General features: G+C 38.3%; 1 protein-coding gene across 1 annotated transcript; it reads right to left on the reverse strand.

Moving 5' to 3' along the window:
* On the reverse strand, positions 1-25,461 carry LOC113113238 (thyroid receptor-interacting protein 11-like). The gene is made up of 35 exons (XM_026279400.1): positions 25,277-25,461; positions 24,067-24,708; positions 22,957-23,166; positions 22,219-22,438; positions 21,999-22,122; positions 21,706-21,909; positions 21,458-21,625; positions 20,730-20,858; positions 20,506-20,604; positions 20,149-20,371; positions 18,672-18,777; positions 18,514-18,577; positions 18,317-18,394; positions 16,580-16,763; positions 14,433-14,509; positions 14,099-14,209; positions 13,668-13,970; positions 13,494-13,565; positions 13,240-13,405; positions 12,752-13,090; positions 12,608-12,648; positions 12,293-12,391; positions 11,867-12,073; positions 9,188-11,761; positions 8,814-9,095; positions 8,334-8,474; positions 7,992-8,185; positions 7,119-7,282; positions 6,916-7,019; positions 6,718-6,817; positions 4,607-4,688; positions 4,393-4,507; positions 2,362-2,484; positions 2,149-2,287; positions 1-1,342 (listed from the first exon to the last, which is right to left on the reverse strand). Exons 2-35 carry the CDS (start codon positions 24,695-24,697, stop codon positions 1,119-1,121), a joined length of 8,097 nt encoding a protein of 2,698 aa, XP_026135185.1. The 5' UTR covers positions 24,698-24,708; positions 25,277-25,461; the 3' UTR covers positions 1-1,118.
* Positions 25,462-26,033: the final 572 nt, after the last annotated feature.

A 26,033-nucleotide genomic window follows, 5' to 3' on the forward strand; every position in this document is an offset into this window, starting at 1 on the left:
TGCATGTGAGAGAATAGTTTATTCAGTAGAAAAGAGAAATACTGTTGTTGACTATCACTTTCATGAGCGGTCTTTCAAACTTCAAAAAGACTGATCCACTTTAAATAAACACCAGAGCAAAATATATACCCTAAAATGTATAAATGTACCCTAAATCTATATAAATCAAGTGCACCCAACTTTTAATTAAGGTATAACAAAAGAGAATTACTAAGGCCATTTTCTCTCTAAAAAAAAAAAAAAAAGTCTTCATATTAGACCTCAAGGAAATGCTATTTTTAAATATTTGGTTGGAACCCATTGAATTAGGTGTCCTCTGTTATAATAATGTTTATTATAGAGGTTTATTAAACAATTGTTATATATACAGGTCATTTTTAGACCGAATTTCCACTTTAATCCTTTCATCTTCCTTTATGTGTGAATGCTTTCCAAACTGTATATACACAATGTGTCTTTCTACCTTAGAAAGGTCTGAATATTGCAGATACATTTTTTAGCTTATGCCCACTGCATAAACAGTGAAAAATATAACTGATGTACAAATAAATAACTGCACACTTGTACTGCATAGGAGCATGAGCCGCAGTCTAAATCCAAGATCAAATGTCACTTCTTGATTAACTGGTATTGCACCTGTCATACTATACATTCAACCATTCATAACACTCAAAACGTGAGGATGAAAGACTATCTGTAGCGTTTTTGCAGAAGAGAAAAAGACTTAATAATCCATTTGTGCAGTTGATGCCAGACAGCATCAGACAGTCTCTCAACACAATAGAAAAACATTAAACACCTCTCTTTGTCTGAAAATTACAAGCTCGGTGTTTGCACAACATCAAATAAATGTTGGGAGAAGGTCACAAGAATATTCGATAATATAATCTTCCCCAGTTTGCAAACCGATTCTGTCAAACTTAGGCCACAGTTTAGTCCAATTTAACAAGCACAGGCAGCCCCTTAGATGCTTTATCTGTTTTTTTTATTCCAATGGCAATCAGCCGTTTTAGTAAATATTTGAATCCATGACATGGCCCAGTTTTCTGTTTCCATCTGCTGGAACGTAGTGGCCTGATAAGCTAAAGTGCTTTGAGTGGCAGTACAGGTGGCTGATATCACTGCTTGAGTAAATCTTTCAGCACAGCTCCACCGCTTGCTTCAGCCGACACAGGTACAGGTGTAAAGGTGGGCAGTGCGGCTGAGATGGGCTTCATAAGCAGGTGGCCCCCAGAACCTGTAGTGCTGCCTGCACCTGCAGGATTGAGGAGGGGTACGGCTGCAGACCGGGGTGCCAGGAAGGGGTTTGAATCCCCGGTGCGCTTACCTGGACCTGAAACACCTGAAAGAACACAAGCAATGTCAGAAGTCATCACAGATATACAGGACCAAGAATGATAACTATAAAGATAGCTATATCACTAGTGTCCAGACCAACAGGCGATAACGTACTGTTTGTACCTAGCAGGCACTGCAGTTATGTTGTCTGCCGATTTAAATGCTGCTGGAACATTTTAAAGTGAGATGGATCCTAATTTGTTGTTAATGTTTGTATCATTTATCAGGAGGAAATCTTTCTGAAAGTCTTTCCAACGATATTGTTCCTCTGTGTCATTACTGTTATAGCATTGGTGGGGACTTCCACATTTTCAAAGAATAAAAACATTTATTAAAACCTTATAGTTAACATCCTTGGTATAAATGGCTCTGGCCCATAAAATATAACGTTTGTTTTAGTCATGGATGCACCAATATTAAAATTCTGGCCAATAAGAATAAGCTGAAAATTATTTTCATGTTATAACCGATAATTGACAAACATTTAATGTTAAATTCTATACTATTTTGTCTAAACAGACAAAATTAAATTAAAGAATAACAACTTTTTTAAATCATATTTATATTATAAATAATAATATACATTTTAACTAAATTAGTAAAAAAATAAATAATTGCAAACTATTTTGAGATGCACTAAATATTACGTTAAATTGCTTTGTATATAAGCTTATAAAAACTATAAAATTATCATGCATATATTTAAAAACCCAATGTGGGCCTATACCTATAAAAATTCCTAACAACAATAAATTAAAACATAACAATAACAATATATTGTGCATCACTAGTTTTTATGTGTCATTATACCTGATGCAGGTGTGCTTGCTGTACTCCGGCCAGGTGGGGGCGCACTCAGTGGCTTGATGTCATAAACGGGCAATTTAGGGGCAGGAAGAGCAGGAGTAGACTCCACCTCCAGGAACTTCACAAACATCTCAGAGAAGGACTTTAAAACAGAGACTAGTGTAAGAGGAAGATGTGTATAATAATGTGTGTGCATACATTCATATGTGCACCCACCGAATTGAGGTTCTGTGCATGTGTAGGCCTTTGGGGAGTGTTGGGTACACTCTGAACAGCTCTGCCTCCTAGCCAACTCGAGACCCATCCAGTCATCCCACTCTTGCCCTCTTCCTGTAACAACTGCAGAAAGAGAAAACATTAAAAGTCGGGAATGTTTGTGTGTGTGTGGTCTTTGGTTATGTGTCCTCAAAGCACTCGGACCAATTGAAAGCTACACCTTTGATATAAAACCACTGAATCAGACGTATTATTATCATTATTTTGTTTTACCAAAAAGCAGACTGGGATTATTTTTAATCTTTAAACAAATGCGAGAAAGGTGTGGAGAGGAGTGAAGAAAGAAGATATGGGTTGAAATGGAAAGTGGATTGTGTGACGCAGAAACAGGCATACTCATATTTACTTTCCTTCTCTCCCTTTTTCTTCTCTGGAGGCCGTTGAGTAATTCTGCTCGCAACTTGCTGAATAGCTGGAGTCTCTCTTGCTAGACCCCATCCTACTTCTATGGGATTGTGGGTAAGGAAATGCTTTTGGTGTAAGACTGGCATGGGCCCATCATCTAATTCAGTCTTTGTCTGTCTAGCAGTCTCTTTCTTTCTTCCTGCGAGTCTCTAACTCCTGATTTCTGTTTGCTGTCTGTTTATATTCTCATAATGTTTGCTTGCCTGATCAGTCAACAAATTTAATCACAACATTTTAATATATAAACGGCATACTCAGTAATTAAAAAGTTAAAGAAAAATAACTTTATTTGCCATTTAAGTGAGTTTCATCTAGAAAATGCCTCAGTAACTTAATTCAGATCAAAAATGTATGCTGGTGTGAGGCTAGGTATTAAATTCTATAACAGGGTTATGTAAGGTACTATTTATATTCTTAATGCATGTTTCTTGACATAATGTGAATGATTCCTTATGCATGCTTATACAAAAAAAATAATAACAACTTGCTCTTCCTCGGAAATGAATTTCCCTTTCTGCTAAAGTTACTTTAGACTGCACAGGATATTAAATAATGTTAACTAATAGCCAAACACATCTACAAATGGCCAATTAGGGTTTGAGGAAACTTGTATTCTCACTCTGGTATGTAACATCTATGCTTTTTTCCCTCACTGAATATCCAGATTCACTTGGAAATACAACACGTTATGAAAGTAAAAAGGAGTTGTGAATGACTGGAGTGCCATTTGTTTGAAAAAGGAAAAACCCCATACTGATTTTGACTCTTTGAGGACAATAGCTAAAAACTATGGCTTTTCCAAGAAAAAAAATTAACCACATCCTGCTCTATCATCAGAACTAATCTATTCCTGTTATTGAGAAAATCAGCCCCACCAGCATCAAAATGGAAAAACAGCAATTCTACAGAAAACAAATCAGCTCTATTAGCTGACAGCCAAATGAATGCGATCATATGTGTGCACAGTTTCAGTGAGTGATGATGTGTCATTTAGTGCAGGCCGTCCTAACAAGAGCAGAAATCTCTATACCCAGATTACCAGCAAGGACCAAACACATTGAAGTCATCCTTAAAAAGGACTAAAAATAAGGACCTTTTTCAACAAGTCCATCATGGGCAGCTTGAGCTTTGTGCCAAATTAAACACATGAGGTAAGATGAGTGGAAAAATCTTTTAAACATCTGATTAAAAAACCTTCACGCTGACATCAAACAAGAGATAATTGGAAAAAAATGTAGTAAGAGGCTGGGCGGAGAACCGGACATCAGGATTCAGGAGGCCAAACAATAAATCAACACATGTTTACCAGTCATGTTTCAAGAGTGAGACAAGGACTGGAGCAGAGCCACATTTGAGAGTGATGAAAAGTAGGAGGAATTTTTACATAACAGGTGAAGGAAATGACAAATAGTAAATAGGAAATGAGACTGTTGCTACTTCTCTTTGGTAAATTGGACACGAGCACATTTGCATTGATGAAGAGGAATACTTTCATTTAAAAAAGTGAATCCAGAAGAGAGGATATAGAGAAATCTATAGTACGAGAAGCAGAGAGCACTGACCCACCTCTGTCACCTCATCTCGGTCCAAACCAAGCACATTACCCATAAGCCTCAGCACCTCAGAGCGCTTGTTTCGGGGGGTATGAAAATAGCCCAGGTAAAGATTCTTCATCAGAACCCTGTGTCAGAAGTTAATCATGTTAGGTGATATTCCACAGGAACACCCTTTTGAAAATATTTGGATCTACATATATATGACAGACGTGTTTTGGACTCACTTGTCCACTTTGCCTTCGGTGCTGTTCACGAGGTTCATCAGTTTTCTCTGAGCCTCTTCCAACATCTCCTGTCTCACATCCACTGCAACACACACACACACAGGTACAAGTTTGAGTATTTTGTGGTATTCATTAGTCAGTCTATTGTTCTTTATCTGGCTCGGCTCGGTGTTCATCACAGCAGTTCAGTCAGTGTACTGTTTGAGTACATGAATTACTCCGGGATATTGGTTTGTTTGAAATCAGAGGGAGTGACAGCCACATTAAAAAAGTTAACAGCTTAAGTCATTTGTGGATTAATGCGTATTAGAGATGCGAACCGTTTAAAATGATTCAGTTAGATTTGGTGAAACTGAATGATTCGTTCGCGAACTGGAAATCCAGCTGCTTTGATTTGAACTCTCTCTCACACAGACACGGAAGAGAAGACAATGCTGCATAAAGTTGTCGTTTTTGCTATTTTTGGACCAAAATGTATTTTCGATGCTTCAAAAAATTCTAACGGAGCCTCTGATGTCACATGGACTACTTTGATGATGTTTTTCTTACCTTTCTGGACATGGACAGTATACCGTACACACAGCTTCAATGGAGGGACTGAGAGCTCTCGGACTAAAACTAAAATATCTTAAACTGTGTTCTGAAGATAAAAGGAGGCCTTACATGTTTGGGACAGCATAAGGGTGAGTTATTAATGACATAATTTTCATTTTTGGGCGAACTAACCCTTTAAACTTACGAGTTATGGGCTAATTTATACAAAGTTTAGTTTCTAGACGAAGCCAATTTTACTTGCACTTGGTGAGTGTTCATTTTGGATGCATCTCACAAACGCAGCTTTCAGCAGGAGGTGGTATATGACTTTGTTATGCATAAATGCAAACAGTAGAGAACAAGTGTTTGCACTGAACTAATAAGTATGCGTGTCTCCACATTAATATAAACAGTAATAACAGTGGTATGGGGTTCAGTGTGTCTGGGAATGTCTCATGGAGTAAAAACAAAGAAGTCTATGAATATGGCGTGCTGTAAATGCCTTTATCACAAACACCCCTTGCTGATCCAGACCATTTGGCTCCTCAGAACCCTTTTCCTCTGAGCCTTCACCTCCTGAGACCACACGAACTGAGCGATAAGAAATGGTGCGAGAGTTCCTGTCTGTGCTAAACACCCTGGAAAGTCTGTCGGCTACACTTGTGCGTCGCAATGCAAAAATGAACCATTCTGGATCATTCTGTCTATGGTCTCCACCGCTCATCCCTCACCCTCATCTCCCTCTCAGACCGACAGCTCCGTATTGTTGATTTGGGGTTTGATACGAACAGAAAAGAAAGGGATAAGGCGAGATAGAAAGACAGGGTGGATGGAAAAAGAGAAGCTTTTTCTACACAGTTTGGCTACTGACATGCTATAAATATTATTTTTCTGACAGAGCGAATGCTAAACATCTATACCATCTACAGACTTGGCTGCTCTCTGCATCTCTTGCACAAACGTCTCTTAATGTCTGCACTGATATGAATCAAATACAAACAACTACATAAAGCACAGTCTCAAAGAGTCGAACATTATTTATTGGTTCCTCATGTTGCTGGTCCTGTTGATGTCACAAGTCTGTTCAGAAAAATGGTTCACAGTGCTATAAATCTAAGAATATTTCAAACAATGTGTCAACTGAGCTTGAGAGCAATTCTTTTTGCAAAACATTTTTATAGGATTGTGTCATAGAAAGGATATTATATTATAAGTGCTGTGCAACACAGGTTGATAAGGGTAATTAAATGAGCAAAGTCATAAAAAAATGCTTTTTGACTGATTTAAAATCATAATTATTTTTATTAATCAAGAACCAAGAAATGAACTCAATTAACACTTCAAGTTTCTGGTAATAAAGTTTGAAAACAACCAATGTTGTAATAATTCCAGCAGAAATACCATAGAACTGAGCTAATATGGGTGTGTGTGTGTGTGGGGGGGGGGGTGTTATTGGACAATGAGCGTCTCAAAGACAAAAAGGTTGAGAACCATGGTCCTTGATAAAAAATGAGATTTCCTAGTAAAGTTCTTATGCTTTGATTTCAACAAAGTCATTAACTAACATTGGGCCTCACCTTGTTTCTTCAGATCTTCAATCTGTTCCTCTTTGAGGTCCAGCTGGTCAGTGAGGCGGGAGGCAGACTCTAGAGCTGCGGTTGCTTCATCCAGGTTTATCTAAGATTACACACACAGACATCGAACCTTAACATAAATCCTTGTGTCAATCACTGTGCAGAAAGGACAGAGGTTTGTATATGTCTGCTTGAACTGACTTGCAGAGAGGCCGCCTGATCCTGAAGACTTTCTGCTTTAGTTCTCCACTCTTCTTTCTCTCTCTTGTGTTTTTCCAGTTCTGCTGAGTACATGGCCTTTTCTTCTGTAAAGAGAGATACACGTCATCATTCCATAAAAGAAAGATGATTCTCTTCATAAATTACAATAGAAATAGAATAGCAAAAAAAATGTGCATGCTTGCCTTGTTGAAATTGTTCTAGCACCATCTGCAGGTTCGAGAGGGACACCGCATACTGGTTGATCTGATCCTGAGCAGCACGGAGCTGAATGAGCGCTTCATCTCTCTGTCTGACTGCTCCGTTCAGTTGCTCCTGAAGAGACTCGACCTGCAGGCTAGCCTGCTGACTACAGACACACACACACACAGTTATTTTAAGAAACTCATATATACAATCACTTGTCATGAATAATTAATAAATGACCAGTTACTTTTGACCAGTATTAAGTAATGGCACTGCAACCAAACTGATTTGGTAAGTGTTGGGTGACATTTTATGACGAGTTCTTCAAAAAAGGTTTGAGTCTTGAAAAATTAAGTCTTGCCCTGCCTGGTGAAAATCGGACACACCGTCTCAGATGAGTTTGAAAAACGAGGTTTTGAGAAAATTCTAAATGGTGGGACAACTTTCATGACAGTAAATTAAGTTAAATGGTGAGATTGATTCAGCATGAGCCAAGGAATTCTGGATTCATTTTGTTTCTGGCCCTTATGGCTCATAAGTTAATAGCATAAGCATCAATGCAAATTTGAGCTGATGAAGGGTTTAAGGTAGAGACTCCAAACACTGTTCTCTATCCGTATGCCTAATTTTTATAACTTCTATAAATGGGTCTATAGGCTGCCATAGGCTCAAGAATGGAAGACGATGACTAAAGAGTAGGAAAAAGAGGAGGAGAAGACTAATGCATAAAATACCTTCATTGCTTGGCCCGTAATTTTATAAGCATATATGATATGGAAACAAATAACAGTATAAAAATAGACTAGTGAGGGCAGGATGCAAACTATGGTTTGAAACCAAGCAATAACACCAACAGACTAAAACAGACCTACCTTGCGCTCTCCACGGCATTGGAGGAAGATGCTAACCGCTCCTCCAGGAGTGCCACTCTGCGTCTCAGCTCTCCCTCTCTGTCCTCAGCTGCCAAAGCCTCACGAGTGTACGAATCCTCAATCTCTAACAGGTGATTGCGTAAACGCTCCACCTCCTGCTTCAGACGCTGCTCTTTATCGCGTGTGTGTTGCAGCTACATAAAGGAAGAACATGAAAGTACAGTAATTCCCCCCAAAAATATATTTTTGATGGATGCAACTAGATATTAAATTGTTATGAAATGTTATCTTTTAGTAAGGCAATAAAGCAAATAAATTATGTGTAATATTGGGCTTTGCTACCTCACTCTGAAGAGCGGATGTCTCCATTTGTTTTTGTTTGAGAGCCATCATCACTTGATCTCTTTCTTGCTGAAACAACACTGCCTTCTCCTGCATGGACTTAACTTCATTCAACAATTGGTTCAGCTCACCAGATTTACCCTGCAGTACGGACAATGGCAGAAGGGATCAATTTCACAACATATAAAACCAGAAAAGTCAAGAAAAAAATGAAATGCATTCATTGGCATTAACATTATAAAAGTGCATTGTGTTCACTGCAGTTATTTAGGAGGTTGGGTGAACAGAAGAGATTTTAAAATTAATAGTAATAATAATAAAATAAAATTCAACAGTTACTACTGTTCAAAACTGTAGGATGTAGGATTTTTATGTATTTGAAATAAGTCCCCTAATCTTGTCAAAGCTACATTTATTTGATCAGAATAGAGTCATTTTTACACATTTTTTTATATTTAAAAGACACACAATAAGGCAAACCTGCTCTTTATCTTTTAGCATCTTCTCAATGGCAGAAGCCTTCTCATTCACAGCACTGAACTGAAACTCTCGTTCCCGAAGCAGCAGTGACACTTGCATGTTGGTCTCCTGAAGGGCACGGAACTCTGTCTCTTTCTCACGAGCTTTTGCTGCTATCGCTTCATTCTCCTCTTTTAGCTTCTTCACGTCGAGTTCCAGGATCAACGCACGCTCCTTCAGGTTTGTCACAGCCTGCTTCAAGACCTCATTGTCGTTTTCGCGATTACGTAAATTTTCACTCACCTAGATTGCACAGAAAAAATGTCACATAAGTTTAAGATTAACAAAAACCCAAGTGTATTTAAAAAACAGAATTCAACAGAATTGTACGTCACCTGACTGAGTTGGTCTCCCTTGGTCTTAATGAGAAGATCTTTCTCTCTGAGGGAGCGCTGTAGCGATTCTTGCTTCTCTCGGGCCTGCTTGAGCTCCTCTGCATGGCTTCTCTGATCACTTTCAGACAGAGATGCAGAATTTGACAAGCGATGATTGTTTTCCTGCAGAATTCTTATTATGCTCTCCTTCTCTGCTAAAATTCTCTGCATTGACTGCAACTCCTGATGAAGGCTCTCATCTTGGCCAGGAGGTGCTGCCCCCTTCAGGTTTGGAGGGGCAAAAGCCTGGGTAGCAGAAGCTTCTGGAGAGTGCTTGACATTGCCGAGCTTCCCAAGCAGGACATCTTTAGTACTGCTCAGCTGGCTGATGGTCTGCTGCACCTGTGCCAGCTCTTGACTCAAAAATCCCAGTCTTTTCTCTTTCTGCTCATAGCTCTGAATAAGTCTGGTGTAATCCACCGAGAGCTGTGAGCTGCAGTCACTATCTGCAGAAACCTGCCCCTGGAGCTTGAGCAGCTCCTCTTGTAGCTGAGCAGATTCATGCTGCATGTTCCTCACAGTCGTGATCACCTGCTGCTTCCACTCCTCCATCTTCTTCACTTGCTGTTTGAGACTGTCACGTTCTTGTAGGAGCTCCTCAAACTGGTTACTGCTGACACCCCCGGAGCCACCACTAACAGAATTGCCGCCACCAGATTCCTGGAGGACAGTGACCAGGGTCTGACATTTCTGAGTCAAGGCGTCAATCTCAATGTCCTTCTCACGAATGATGCGGGAAAGGTTCTGAATGGTCTCTCGAAACATCTCTTGACTGCCTGAAGGATCGCTCATTGTGGAGAGCCGCTGGTTTTCTTGCTGGAGCTTCAACAAGGCGGCTTCCTTGGATGCAACAATGTCCATAATGCGATGGTAGTCTGAGCGTAGCTGGCTGTTTTCTCTCGTTTTCTCGTTGAGCACGGCCAACACTTGTTCACGTTCCACCGCATATGCCTGCAACTGCTGCTGCAGGAACACCACATCTTGACCATGGCCACCAGCCACACGAGCGTGGAGCGCCTGGATTTCTAAATCTTTTTGAAGCACCATCTGCGAGAGCTTTCCCAGTTCATTCTGGGAGACCACAAGTTGGTCGAGCTGCTTGGTTAGAGACAGGTTTTTCTCATTTAATTGGTTAATCTCAGTCTCTTTCTCACTGATTCCTTTCACAAGTTTCTCAATCTCAACCTTTGAAAGGTCATGTTTCTCATTACCGTTTTCGCCATTCAGTGACTGGGTCTTGTCTTCCTGTAAGATTTCTACGGACCGTATATGACTCTGTCCTTGTGTGGCCTGCTGTTCCTCTGATACCTTCCTCAAAGATTGGACCTCTTTTTCAAGTTGATCTCTGGCAGCTTTGAGCTGGGCCACCTCAGTCTCAAGCTCTGTGATGATGTCCAGTGTCCGCGGCTCTGACAATAACTGCGGTCTGCTTTGTTGGTCCCTCAGACGGTCAATCTCTTCTTTTAGATGGCTGTTTTCTTCCTTCATGACTCCAAGCTGTTTGTCTTTCTCCTCCACTGACCTTCTCAGAGAGTCACATTCCTGAGTTGCGCCAAAGAACTTGTGCTCTAATTCCTGTTTTGTTTCTGCAGCTTGAGCTTTTAGGGTTTCGGCAAATTCATCCTTTTCCTGCAGAAGCTCTGTGAGTTGATTTTGGCCTGCCACAGTGATGTCTAGCATCTCACTGGTGTCTTTGTGGTCAGAGACCATCTGCTCCATCTCACGCCTGAGCTCTGCTATTAAAAGATCTTTTTCCTGATTCAGTTTCACCATTCGCTCATGTTCCGTCTGCAGTGCAGAAGCATCCATAGAGCGTGCTCTGGTCAGTTCATCGATGGTTTGTTGATACTGCTTGGTCTGATCTGATAGTCGCTTCTCAGTCCTACTTAGCTCAGATTCTAACTGGCTCTTCTCTAATTTCAAGGCTTCAATGCGAGTATCTTTCTCCAGGGAAATCCTGCTTAGAGAGGCTTGACCATCTTGGATCTGCCTTTCCAAACTGTCAATCTTCTCCAAAGTCTGAGTGCACTCTTCTTTTAACTTCCTATTTTCAATTTTCAATTCAAAGTCCTCTGAAATGGCCCTCTCGTAGGAGGACTTTACTTCTGCTAACTCTGCTCTCAAGCCCTGGATCTCTTCATCCCTTGCATCAAGTACCTTCCTGTGTTCCTCGAACTCATTCCCTTGCTCCCCAGAATGAGTTAACTTCTCACAAAGTGCAGTAAGTTCTGATTCTCTCTCCTGAAGCGTCCTCTTGAGTTCAGAGGTCTCCTGCCTCAGCTCTTTGCCCAGATCCTGTGACTTGCACAACTTTTCCCTCAGCTCCTTTACCGTGGTTTCCAGTTGCTGCTTTGCCATGTGCAGTTCATTCAAGGAGAAAGCACTTTGACTTAGCTTCTCCCCCTGAGCTTCCAGTTCCAGTTGAAGAGTCCGTCTCTGGTCAAGAGAGGAGTTGAGATCTGACTGAAGATGGGCTTTTTCAGCATCAGCCTGGGTTTTCTGCAAGGACAGCTGTTCCTTGACTGTAATAAAATGCTTGAGGAAAATCATTGAACAAGTATTTAGTATATTAATTCAAATTAGAAACATTCAACAGATCCAATAATTTTACATGATCATACATGATCTCAAAAAGAGTACCTGTGTGGCTTCCTGGTTTTGCCTGTCCAGTTCTTCCAGTTCAGCACTGAGTGTCTCTATATCAAGATGTGCTTGCTTTAGTGCTTGCTCCCGTTGATGCAGCTGGCTTTTTAGGTCGGAAACTTCCTGGGATAGTTCCACAGCACTTTCTGACTCTAAACCCTCGTGTCTCTCCTTGGCCAGAGTCAGTCTCTCAACTAATGCAAGCTGATAAAAAAATTGTGAAAAAGTGTATGAAACTAATGTCAATTAAGCAAAAATGACCATTTCCATGATAACATGCAAGTGTCCTTTCAAAAAGCTATTGAAGTATTGATCACCATATCTTCTTCAAAGATTTTTTAGATTTGACAGGTACTGAACGTCTGTCTAAGAACAAGAAATGGGTATTTATTGTGTACCATAACTTTGTCAACATATACAAACCTTTTCTCTCTCCAGCTCTTCCTTCTCTTTCCTGAGAGTATCAACGATGGTGTTGAGCTCCAGGATGTCAGCATGTTCTACCTCTTCTGTAGGACTGCTCTGAATTAAATAAATAAAAAAAAGAAAAGTGCAAAATGTATTGATACTCAAGCCACACTTACATTATTTGCAGAGGCAACCAGAAAGTGTCTTAATTGTGAAAATTTATATCAATTGTTTTATATTTAGGATCCTCATCATGGTTAAAAAAAACCCTGAATATTATTGGTCTACAAACTTCTAAACTGTGCAGAGGAAGGTTTTTAGCAAATTTACCTCACTGAGAGTCCTCAATCTAGCCATCTCTTTCTCTGCACCTAAAAAAAATTATATGCAAATATATAACATAAATATAAAGCTGATGGATTTTCCCATCCAGGAACATATTTGATTATACACAATTTTGTGCGTTCTCTATACCTGCCAGAGCTTTTTTCAGGGTTTGTATTTCATTTTCATGCTGGGTTTTCAGCATGGACTTCCCCTCCTGTTCCTGTACTCGTGCCTGGAGTTCGTTTACAGACTTCTGAAGGCGACTGTAATTCTGCAACAATTCTGTATTTTCTACGGCAGCCTCCTCCTTTTCCCTCTCTAGCTTGGTCTTCTGATGCTCTGCCTCCTCCAAGCTGGCCAACAGATCTCTGTGCTGTTTGCGCTGAAGCTCAGCCTCCTCCTGTAAAGACTGTATGATCGATTGCAATTCCTGAAGTTTGGCGGAGTCTTGTACAGTGGTTGATTTTTGGGCAACATTTCCACCTTCTGAAGAAGAGGGAGATAAACACAGCATTGTACTCAAAGATCAACTCCTCATTTGAAAGTTACCTCCCGATTAAAAATCAAACACTTCATCTGCATGTAAAAAGTACTAAAATCTCCTATAATAATATTCCGATAATATTCCTCCTCACCACTTTGAAGCTGCTCCTCAAGCTCCTCAATTCTTTCCTCATACTCTGCCAGCTCCTGTCTGTGCCGTTTTGAGATTTCAGCCATTTTCACCCTCTGGGCATCCTGCAATGCTGCCAGTTCATGCTGGTGCTCATCCACCTCCCGTGCCATTTCCTCTCTCAGCTCCTGAATGGGTCAGAACATCATTTAGGTTAAAAACAAAACCCGATCCCAAGCGCTTACCTACTCTGTTACAGTTCATAAGGTTTTTCACCTTGATCATTCTTTGCATTTTCACAACTTCACCTTGGTGTCCGTTACCATCAACTCCTGGTAGCTTGGATGCCTGTTAAATAAAAAATAAAAAATCGAATTAGTCAAATTTTATGTCATCGCTCTCTCATGATACAACTGTAAAACTGTGTCCGAGGTAAAATTTAAAAGTGACCTGTGCAACTCTCCTCCAGTGGGCTACATCAGCTTCTAGACGATGCACCTCATTGGAAAGACGGTTAATTTCCTGCTGTGACCACAGGACATCACTGAGGTCCACCTCATCACCATGGAAGCCTTGATGGACAGCTGAAGAACGGTGCAGAAAGGAAGACGAAGTAGTAGTAGTGGCAGCAGTGGTTATAGGAAGTACAGCAGCAGAATCGGAGGAGAATGCTACAGCCTGAGCGGAATGTTGGAGTTTCTGAATCTCCTCCTGCAGACCACTCTGACGGGCCTTGAGGTGACTGATCTCCACCTTTACAACAATAAACATACACACAATATTAACAGTATGATTTGAAATTTCAGAAAATTCTCCCACTATAATTAGGTATATTGTCATTCTTCTCCAAAATAGTAGTGGAGTTAGTTTTGAACCCAAACCTCTTTCTGTTGCAGGAGGGTTCTGTATTCCACTGACTGCTGTTTGACCTGAATCTCTGCCGCCTCTAGCTTCTCCTCCAACTCAGAGTTTATTCTCCGCAAGCGCTCATACTAAACCACACAAAATCAAAGCAAACAAATAAAAAAAATAAATTACAGATGTTAATGTACTTACAAAATGTTTTGAAAGAACTGATCCTGTAACTGAATTATGGTTCATAACTGGGCTTTTTTTTTTTTAAACAACGAGTCCAAATAGAAAGAAGAAAAGTCTTAAATTTTAAAGCACACAACACATAAGCCCTCATGAAAGTTTTTGTGCTCAATAAATCACCTCTGATTTTTGTGCTGCATATAAAGTCTCCAGTTCCTGCAATCTAGAGCTGGACACCTGCAGCTCAGAGGCAGCGTCTGGAATAAAGAAAAACACACTGACAATTAATGAAGTAAAGAAATAGCTGAGACTACATCTGTGCATGCAGCTTTATTATACAGCAATTGTCTCAAGTGTGAATCATAGAGTGACAAGTTCTTTCCATTTATCGAATTAAAAAAAACTGGAAATTGGGAATGGGAACTTCTGTTCTTCTGTAAACTGTCCAACATTACCAAGTCACTGGAAGAGATGGTCGATTGACTGACCACAAGACCTCACTTAATGAGAAGGCTAAAAGGTAACACAAGTGTACAGAGAGTAAAAATAGACTACTACATTTGTACTCTACACAGGAATCATTCAAAGTCAAAGACACATTTAGACAATTGTTGGGTGACTGTCCCTTTAAATACCAACATTCCAGGAGGATCAAGTTCAGTTATTTTATTCCAGCAGCTGCACAGCCCCAGCAGAATATTACATATCTATAAGGGGCAAGTACACTTAAATGAATATAGACTCTGTCTGGAGTAAATAACAAAAGGTTTTTTTTTTTGTTTTTTTTTAGAATTTCAGTCCTTAGTGCTGCCCTCTGTCAGAAAGTTGTCATTGGGAAGAAGGTTTACCTTCCAACATAGCTATGACCCAAAGCACACAGCAAAACTCACCACACAGTGTTTGAATGAGACAATAATGAATGTCCTTGCGTGGCCTAGTCAGAGGCCAGACTTAAAACCTGCTGAAAATCTGTGGAAGACTGCAGTCTACAAACAGTCACCATCAGATTTAACTAAACTTTAACATTTCTGCACAGAAGAGTGGGCAAATATTCCAAAGTCTAGATATGCAAAGTAAATAGTGACATATCCACTGTAGGTGGTCTCTGTTGTTGTGGAAGAGGACAAACCCTTCCATGTGTCAGACCTGCCTCTGCTGAGCAGCCAGCCTAAAAATGGCTAATGTACACTGGTAAAAATGTATAATAAGTTTCTATATGTTAAAAGTATTTAATGTAATACATGGCATGAAATAACACTGAACAATACTAACAGCATTTATTAATGTACTTTGGTGTTGTTGTTTCAAAAGACAACAAAAGCAGGTAAGTTTAAGTAAGTCTGAAATAGCTTTGAAACACGCAGGTCGATGCATCTTGAGACATGACATATTGACTCAAGGTCTGTCTGCTTTGCTGGAAGCTGCTGATCAAAGTTCTCAGTGTGCTGTGTGTGTCTGTCCACTCCTCCACTGGTCAGAACGGGCATATTTACTTTTAACACCAGCAAGGTTTTTATTGGTAAACAACTGTATTTCTGTGTTTTAATAAGGCAGAATACAACAATAAGCAAGCCAGAGATACACACCAAAGTAATACAATAGTAAGGCCAAGTTGACAAAAGAAAGCAACAGAACTGAGACACATCTATCACTTTCTGGATTAGGATCAAGTTCCTAAACTCCAGCCGAAGCGACACCTCTGATAGGGATTCAGCAGCTGTATGTAACAAACCTCTTACTCCGTCTTACTAGAATTACTTTAGCCCATTATATATGCAATCATATGCCAATTGCAGAGAATGACGATAGAAATCCTAAAGGGAATGTTCACCCAAAAATGAAAGCCATTAACTCACTGACTTTCTTCTCAAAAGCAGGCTCTGTCTGGAGGCTGCAGGTCCCTAGCTTTTCTTTTTGTAAGCAAACCATTTAGGTTTGGAAAGTATAATCATTTTCATTTTTGAATGCACTTTCCCTTTAGTTACTTTGACGAGATGCCAATGTAAACAAATCGCATCTTAAAAAAACTGCCAAACAATTCATAGTCACAAGTAGCACATTTCACAGTGAGTTTAACTTAGATATTTTAGGCCACATATCAAGAACAACTTGACTGACTGTATTCATAAACTAATAAACATAAAACTGTCACATTCATTAGTCGAGCCTACAAAAAATAAATGCCTAATAAACAAAACGATCAAACACTCTCAGTTGTTGTTAAAGACAGTTATATAACAAAACAACAGACCATACTGTGCAAATATTTTAAAAGTGTTAAATGTCTATAGGAAGTCATATGATCTAGATGACTGTTGTCCACTCACCTTCCACTTCCTCGGCGCTTTCCAGTAGAATATCTTTGGTAAAATTTGAGATCTGTCCGGTAAAAGAAGACAAGCTTCCCCCGACCTGCCCCAAACTCTGCCCCAGGCCAGAGCCTAACCCTCCCAGCCAGGACGACATGATGAGCCGATCCGGATCTAACCCTTGATTAAAGACACGGGCCTTTCAGACACACAGACAACGCTCTAACATCACAGAGGGCTTCATGTATTCAAGCTAAGAACAACTAGCGTTATTTATATTGGTTTGTTTTAACAAACGTAACGTTTATAATAATTAATCAGCGGCGGATCTGGATTCCAGATGGCTCAAAACTTCATGACATAAACAAAGAAAAACGCCGGGTTATACGTGTTAAATCCACAGGAATCACGAAGACCTGGTTGCCGGATTATATCCACATATGGACGAGCAGGTTTTTGTTATCGGTTTGATTTGGGTTGCTGTGTTTTTCACGCGGATGAAGTGCCAGCTCGATCGCGGCCATGGGGACGTGGACAGCACAGAAGGATTATGGGACGGTGGAGGACCAACATAATCCACACACCACGCCTTAACAGCGACGTCACTGGACTGAACGAGTCCTGCAATCATGTGATTTCTTTTAATATTTCTGAGGGCATAATTTGAGAAAAAATTTTTTTTTAAATGTAATTATATTTTATACTTATATAACATAGGCTTCTATTCATAAGTTTGGGGCCAATAAGATTTTTTTTAATAAATATTTTTAATTAAGCATGGAGGCTTTTATTTGATCAAAAATGACAGTAAGGGATTTACTTTACACTTTTTTAAAATACTAAAAACATGTCACTTTTCCACTAAAATATTAAGCAGCACAACTGTTTTCAACACTCATAATAACAAATGTTTCTCAGAATTATTTCTGAAGGATCGTGTGATACTGAAGATTGCGGCGATGGCTGATGAAAATAGAGTTTCGCCATCACAGAAGTAAATTACATAAAACAAAAAACAAAAACATAAATGTTAAATTTAGTCATGTTAAATTGTAAAAATATTTTACAATATTACCATTTTTACTCTGTATATTATTATTTTTAATAAAAAAATAGAAAAATCTTACCAAGCCAAAACTTTTGTGCAGTATATAACTATGTATGCATGTATAATTTATTATATATTTAAATGTGTTATTTTTATTTTAATAATGAATTATAAAATATAATATATACAATACATTTGTAGCAACTTCTACATTTTCCTCATTATCACCCCTCAGTACTTCTAGAGATAAGAAAGTCACAAAAACAGTTGGGAGAATTAAGATGATGTCGGTGTTAATATTTATTGAGATAAATCTGCTTTACAGTGTGAGGAATTCAATCTGTTATTTGCTGTAACAAAAATAGTCATGATTACATTTGCTTGAAACAAAGATGAATAAAAGAGATTCTCAATTGAATAAAACCACAACTTTAAATTACACCTTAAATATTTCACTCTATTCTGCACTCATGCCAAATTTTGCTGAAGGCATTCAATCATGTATGGGCCAGGAAAATAAATGAGGTGGATTAAGGGGAAATGTGAGAGAAGCAGCATAACAGAAAGAGAGAGAGAACCGCCCCAACAGCATGTCTGTGCAAATTGAAGATGAATGCATACGTGAGCCACTGAACAGCAGCCTGAAAGTTTAACCTTTATTAACCCTAACAGGTTATTATATTTTATTATAGGTAGAAAGTCCTTTATCTCCCATCAGGATGAGTTTGATGCATCTCTGGTGTGTATGTCAAAAGGACAATCAGCACCCAAAGGTGTAGTAGTGCCTGGATAGAGAAACATAGATTATGACACATAAAGAAAAACAAACGCATCTAGCTTTTTCTCAAAACTTTTAATTCTTCATTGTAACATTCAAATAGTCCTTAATGTGCTGTGTACTCACCATATAAATAATAACAAAAACCCTGGCTATAGGGTAACGTCTGAGAAAGATTCCTAGACGTATACTGGAGAAGACATTTAAAAAAAAACACACACACAGTTTAATACATTTGGGACACTGCAAAATACATTTAGCACACACACCAAGGACTGAATTACCTGAAGCGGTCGATGGTGCTGGCCGCTTCACGAACCTTCCCATACACTCCTGTACCCGGTCCGTCTGCATCATTAAAGAGTATTGGTGTGTTCCTCTGCCTAGCACCTATACACACCAAAACAGTCACACACATTCATGTTGGGCTTCAAAGTATAAAAAAAGTGTTATTATTCCACACACAAAAAGCTTGAGTTGAATGGTGTGATTCAGTGTTCAATGTAGTATCATTGATACACTATAATAGTTTTTGTTATATAAAAAAAAAAAAAAAATGTAGTTTTTATTACTAATTTGAATCAGCTTTTATTTTTATTACGAATGCACCGATACAACTTTAAAAAAAAAAAAAAAAAAAAAGTCAGACACTGATCCTTTCATTTTTAGTATTTGCCGATACTGAACTGTATTTTCACAACATGTGATTTTTTTTTATTTTTTTTTTACAAATACTGGGTACAGAGACAAAATAATAACAATAAGGAGAACAACAATCATTTTAATTGGCTTCAGTTAGCACACATATATTTCCTTCAGTTATTTCCACACTTAATTTTCCTGTTAAAATCTATTGTATAAGCTTTTGTTACTTCCCATGTTCATTTTAATGGGGCATACTGTAATCCAAAAGATATTTTCCTTAAATAATGCAGGTAACCACTTGTTATACTACATTATAAGAGTACGTCTGTACTATTTTGGTGATGTAATTTGCGTCACACACACTTTACGCAGACCCTTGCGTACGAATAAAAAAAAAAGCTAAACATTCGCAAAAGACACTTCCAGCCTAACGCATTTCATACAGTCTGCTAGTTTCACTTTTGCAGTAATAGTGTATGCTTGATGTTTAAAATAAATTTTGTTGAATAAATGTTAAAATAAATTAATTTCTCTATCCAATGCTGTGACATCACGTGACAAAAGAACTCTCTTTTTACCAACAAATAAGTAAACTGTACGTTTTGCTTGCTTGATTTTGCCATAGCTGACCGAACTATAAACTTTCCAGTGATGTCTTTGAGATATTCACTCGACAAGCTCACACATCTGTGTTTCCGCATGCACAATCCACTCTGCTTATCAGCTCGTCCATTATATTTGAATATTGAATGTTTACCATTATATTAATTACTTACATGTACTTTATACACATCCTTAATCTCTAATAACTTCATTCTACTCTCTGTTTTTCTGTTGTCAATGTTTCTTTTTCTGCTGTGTAGTATCGCCTTTTGGTATTGCAACATTTTTACGAGTAGAGGTACAGAAGCACAGTATTGGCCCAATACCAGTATTGGTGCATCCCTAATTTTTGGTTTCATTATAATTCGACACAGTTTTTACTAACTTTACTAACTTTGCTGTTTTATAATTTTGTTTTAATTTCAGTTCAGTTAACGATTATAAGCCTGTTTTTTTTTTTAAATACCCATAAAATCAGTCCTTCTAGAATTTCCCATCATGCAGTGCACTGACCTGGTCCCTCCATGGCAGCCATGCTGATGTGTGAGCTGCTGTTCTGACCACCTTGCAGGCTCTTTAGTTGCTGTTCCAGCCTCTCCAGCTGAAAGACCAGGGAGTTTTTCTCTGTGCCCAGGGCTTCTAACATGGTCTGCTTCTGAATCAGTGTCTCTGTCAGCTGGTGCAAACGGCCCTCCAGCTCCGCCTGACCGCTGTTGCTCAGAGCCTTATTGGTCAGCTTTACAGAAGAATTGTAAAATTCACCATAAATATTCTAAAAGCTTGGAGCAGGTGCACAGAAGTTTCTTTTTAAAAAAAAATTACTATAAAACCTCAATTGCTATTCCTCGTAAATCTGTGTCTTCAGGATACCTGGTTTCTAAGCTTTTGGATCTCATCTTCTCTGTCTTTGACGCGACCCTGAAGGGTGGTTTTAGTGCGATGATGCTCTTCCTCAATGTACTGCAGTTCCTGCATTAACATGTATCAACATTCACTCATTATTCAGAACATTTTTCTTTTTAAAATAAAACAAATGCAACAACCCACAATATACCCCTCTAAAAACCTGGATGTGCTATCTCTCAATTATGTACCTGTTTGGATCTCTCCAGTTCTGCCTCCATTTCCTGTTTGGCTCTGATCTGCTGGGCATGTTGTTCCTGTACTTCTGCCAGCTGTTCTCTCCAGTTTTCTGACTCTGTGAGTGCTTGGGTTTCCAGATCCTAGAGGAAACATGAAGAAAATCAAATAAGCAGAGTTTGTTTGTATCTGTATTAAATCTGGCTAATATATATATATATATATATATATATATATATATATATATATATATATATATATATATATATATATATATTTAATATTCATGATATTTTCCAAAGGTTTTTGCTGTTAATATTTTGATTTGATTAATATTTTTATTAAGAAAAATAAAACACAAATCTCATGTCTTTCATAATAATATTTTAGCATCATGCGAGTAAATAATGCTATTTGTTTCTTTTATGATTATAGTGGAGCATATAATTGAAAATAACTACATCTGATTTTTAATTGTGTTTATTTACTAGAGAATGATCAACACATGTTTTCTAGTTTCTAGTTATTTTAATAGCATATCAAACATTTATTAAATCAAATTTTGACCTGTGTTGATTTAGAGCTGTAGAATTACCAGTTTTACCACTCATGGTAAAAAAACACTAAACTTTAATCCTTCAGCCTTCAGTAAAGGCACAAAAATATGAACACATACACACTACATCACCCAGCCTTTATCTCCACATTGAGATTGTATATTTTGGGAATTTTGCGTGTGTACCTGTATCTCTGTTCGCAAGCTCTGTATTTGGGCCTGTAGATTTTGAATCTCTTCTCTTTGCAGCTCTTTCTCATGACGGAGCTCTTCGAGTTCAACCCCAGCCCCAGCCCCCTCCAGCACCTCCAGACCTGAGCCCTCCTTCAGACTGCTGATCAGCTTCTCCTTAGACTGGAGGAACAACAATCCTTCATATACTTATCCTTCATATACACTCAAAAAGTGGCATGAAAAGAAAGACAGGATGAGACCTGTAAGATGCGTGAAGCTTTGTTTTTGTAGTCCTGCAGCTCCTGTTTGGTGTACTCTGCTGCGGATCGGGCGCTCTTGACCTGTTGAAGTAGTTCCTCAGCTCTCTGTTTCTCTTCGGTCACCCGACGCTCTGCGTTTGTTAATGACTCCGCCAATTGCTGACGCTCGCTCTCCACCTTTGCCAGTCGTGCTGCAAACTCACTCTGTGAGAAAATAACATGTAATTAAGATCCACCAGAGTTTACAACATAAATCCAGGTTCTGTTTGTTTCAGTAATACCGGTTAACTCGCCTGTATCTGCCTGTAGCTCTCCTGTTCTCTCTTCACTGCCGCTTCTGCGTCTCTTATTCTGTCGTGTAGTGTCTGTAAATTCTGAGACTGAAGACTGCTTCCCTCACTGTGATCCTGAAGAATCCTAAAATATAAAAAACAGCAAAAGAGGTTGATTCAGATATGAGAAAGTTCAGATAAAAGTATTCTTCTGCTTCCGTGAATTGTCAAAGAAACTCACCTGATCCTCTCATTCTGAACTTCCTCCAGGGCGGAGTTTCGGGCCTTCAGTAGCTGATCTGCCTCGTCCAGTCGTACTTTAAGGACCGCCAGCTGACCATCTTTTGCAGACAGGGCTTCTGTGAGGTCATCAACCTGTGCCCTCAGCTCTCGAACAGTGCGATCAACGCGAGAGTGGTCCGAGTTCCACTTTTCAGCACGAGCCCTGGCAAGGTTCACCTCTTTAAAAGAAGAGGAAATTATCATTTAATGGCTTCCTAAGCTTTTATACTCATTTTACCATTATACTCATTTTACCATTTATACATTATACCATTATAGGAGTGTTGTTACTGCTCATTAAAATTAACCTATTAAAAAAGATTTTGTTAATTAAAATACAAATCTGAAATAAAATAAATATTAGATGAAAAGCTATATTACTAAAAACAAATGAATTATTCTTTTGGCAATTAACTGAAATAAATTGTCCAGGTTTAAGAATTTAAATTAAACCTGAAATAAAAATTAATTAAATTGAAATATAATAATAACAATAAAAAAAAGAAACTAATAAAAAAAAGAAATAAAAAAACACATTAAAAATTTAATTAAAATGAAAACTGAAAAATACATCTAAAAGCTAATTTTCTTTCTTCTAAATATTAAGAAATACTATAACAGTATATAAATTATACTAGAAAAAAAAAACAAAAAAACTTTATAGCATACGGTTCACCAAACAGGCTCACTGGCTCACCCTCTTGCATGTTTTTGGCTTTTTGGATCAGAGAGGCCATTTCCTGGTTGAGAGAAGAGACTTCATTGCGTAAAAGCTGGTTCTCGAGACGAAGGTTGGAGATCACCTGCTCTTGGCCCTGCTGCTGGAGCTCTTGAGGTGAGATCTCCGGTGCTGGCTGGACCTCTGTGGGAACATGCACCGCTGGGTTCAAATTCTCCTGAACATCAGCTAGACAAAACATAGAAAACATGAAAGTTCAAAGAGGATGAATTACAAGTTATCAAAACAGTAGTAAAGGTGTTTAAACACTATTTATTTAATAACACTGTTAGAAACTTTAAAAGATCTTTAAATAAATATTTATTTTTGATACTGTACATTATAACACTGCAATATCTTACTTTATAGCAGTTAAGTATTTAATTTTAGGTTTTACATTAAACATATATTTGACAAAACAGTTAAAACAGTATGCATGCCATTTTAGTATAATTGATAAACTATTATAGATTTTGATTATTTTGAATAAGACTGTTTTTATGATTTTTTTGTTTTCAATTTGCTTCGTTTTATTTTATTTTATATCTTAATTAGTAATTTAGTTTTAGTCTTTTTTTTTTTTTTACAATTCTTTTTATGGCTATATTAGTTTTTTTATAATAACTTATTAGATTTAGTTATTTTGGTACTTTACATCAGACTAAAGGAAAAATGTTTCCTTGGCAACTAGCTGAAATAAATTAAGCTCAAGTTTCTTTGGTTGTTGTTTTAGTAAACTAGAATATCCCTGTAAAGTATACATTTTATTTAGACAAAATAATAATAATATGTTTAATAAGATAACATTTAAGTTTACTGACATTTCATCTTCATGGGCAAAATACATTTCATTGCAGATACAGACTCAATAAACGAACACAAACATTTAATAAAATAAAAGCCCAAGCAATTTTTTATACACATAACAACTCTATAAACAATTTTTTAATTGTACTTGCGAGACAAATTAAAATACATATTTATCAGTTTTTGGGAGAAACAGCTAATTTTATTAACCTCAATGACAAAAATATAAAAATGTCTTGCTCTCAGATGAATTCAACGAACCAAATGATGTAGGTTTTGTACCTTGGCTTTGGTCTCGAGTGGAGCCATCCTCGGTTTTAACGCTGTGTGAACTGTTCGAGAGAGAGCCGAGGCTGGAATTTCTGGACAGGCCCTGAGAGGAGGATGGGGTTGCAGCAACAGAGGGGTCGCCGGTCACAGAAATAGGGGACATCTGGGTCGGAGCTGGCCCAACTGTTGGACCCAAAACTTTAGACACCATTTCTCTTCTGACCTCCTTTCTTTCACTCTGTGGCGGGTCTGAACTATTCAAGAAGTCAAAGAGCAAATCATCGTTCACTTCTGGCTTTTTGGGTCGCACAAAGTTGGATGATACCTTGCTGCTAGAACCCAACGGCATGGTGCTGGAGACATTAGCTGTACCGGCCAAAACCGTGGCATTGGATTTCTTTATGTTCCCAGCAGCTGTGGAGATGAAAGGTGAAGCTCCATGGGTTGAGGAGGAGATGGAGTCCCTGTGCTGTTGGGTGGAGCTGTGAGCTGCAGAGTCGTACTGGATCGAATCTGTGGTATCAGGGCTGTTGTAGGACAGGGAAGACATCTGAGAGTTTTTTGTCAAAGCGCTGGCTGCACCCTGGTCCACTTTATTGAGGAAGTTCTCTGCCTTCCCAGCAAGATCGACAAGCCAAGACATCCTGAGATCCTCTGGAAATTAAAACATGCATGCAAGAGATTTTATATGCCTGCTAGCCTGTCATGCTATTTAATTGATGTCACCACAGTTTCTTACATTGTTTTGCTTGTAGGTTTTTGAACCTGAGAGACCAACACCGAAGAGTCAGATCAGTAATGTTTGACTTCTTTAATGTAAACATTAGCTAAAAATAAAAACCATTCCTTAAAGTTTACTTAACCTCCTCTCATTTAATGCTTAGTCTCTAGCGAGAAAACGCTTGCCTGTCAAATGTATAAATTATTACAAAATACCTCAATTTATTATTAGCATATTAAAGCAGTAATTATTCATCTGCTATTGTTTTAATTGCTTTCCATTCCTCACTTAACAAAGCGTTTACATTTTGCGTCCAAATCCACTTAAGACGGTGTATTAACACAAAACGGTCAACTGTCACACTCCGCTACATTTTGTCTAGTTTTCGATGAAAATACACTTGTTCGTTTGCAGTGTAAATCCTGTAAACATGACAGAACAGTGCTAAGCATTACATGGTCTTCTGCCCAATAACTGCAAGTTAAGGTCAGATTTTTGTACCTGAAGGGGCTCCGTTCTCTTAGAAAGCGGTAAGAAAATCTGGCAGGGGCATGTTTTGGAGAATATCTGGGGAAGCTGTTTCTACTGGTCTCTTGATCGCTTATCGTTGACTGTTTTTATCCACTCATTCTGATCCAGACCGACGTGGACAAGGAACTACACAGAGGACCCATAACAGTCCGCCCTGCACAGTGCCTGACTAGAAAACGTTGAATGACGTTGCTGTGCCTGATTGTAAAAATATAATAACGCCTCTATTCTTTTTTTTTTTTTTTTACCATGCAGCAATTTTTCATTGCCCCATTAAATGTGTGGTGATATATAAAACATTTATCTCACAATTTGAAAATCATATTAAATTCACGATTATTTAAAATCCTTTACCAAATTTTGATATTAATTGAATATATGTTTCGCCACGTAACTAGGATTTACACAAGCTCCAGTCTGGATCCAGAACACCTGAGAAGAGATGATGCTGACCCTCAGAGGACCTCAGATGATGCTAACCTTGAATCAACAAACAGAACTAACAATTATTGCTAAATGTGTGACTGAATCATATAATAACTTAATTAATAATATTGATAGTTCATCGTCTAGCTGACTACGTCTTGTATTATTATTATTATTATTATTTTTTTTCTAAAATCCTGTCAAATGTGCACAAACTACTATCTACTGCTAAATATTGTAGAAACATAATTTTCTGTAAAGTTGCTTTGTAACGATTTGTTTTGTAAAAAGCGCTATACAA

The sequence above is a fragment of the Carassius auratus genome, chromosome 13 (genome assembly GCF_003368295.1).
Source record: "Carassius auratus strain Wakin chromosome 13, ASM336829v1, whole genome shotgun sequence".
NCBI lineage: Eukaryota > Metazoa > Chordata > Actinopteri > Cypriniformes > Cyprinidae > Carassius > Carassius auratus.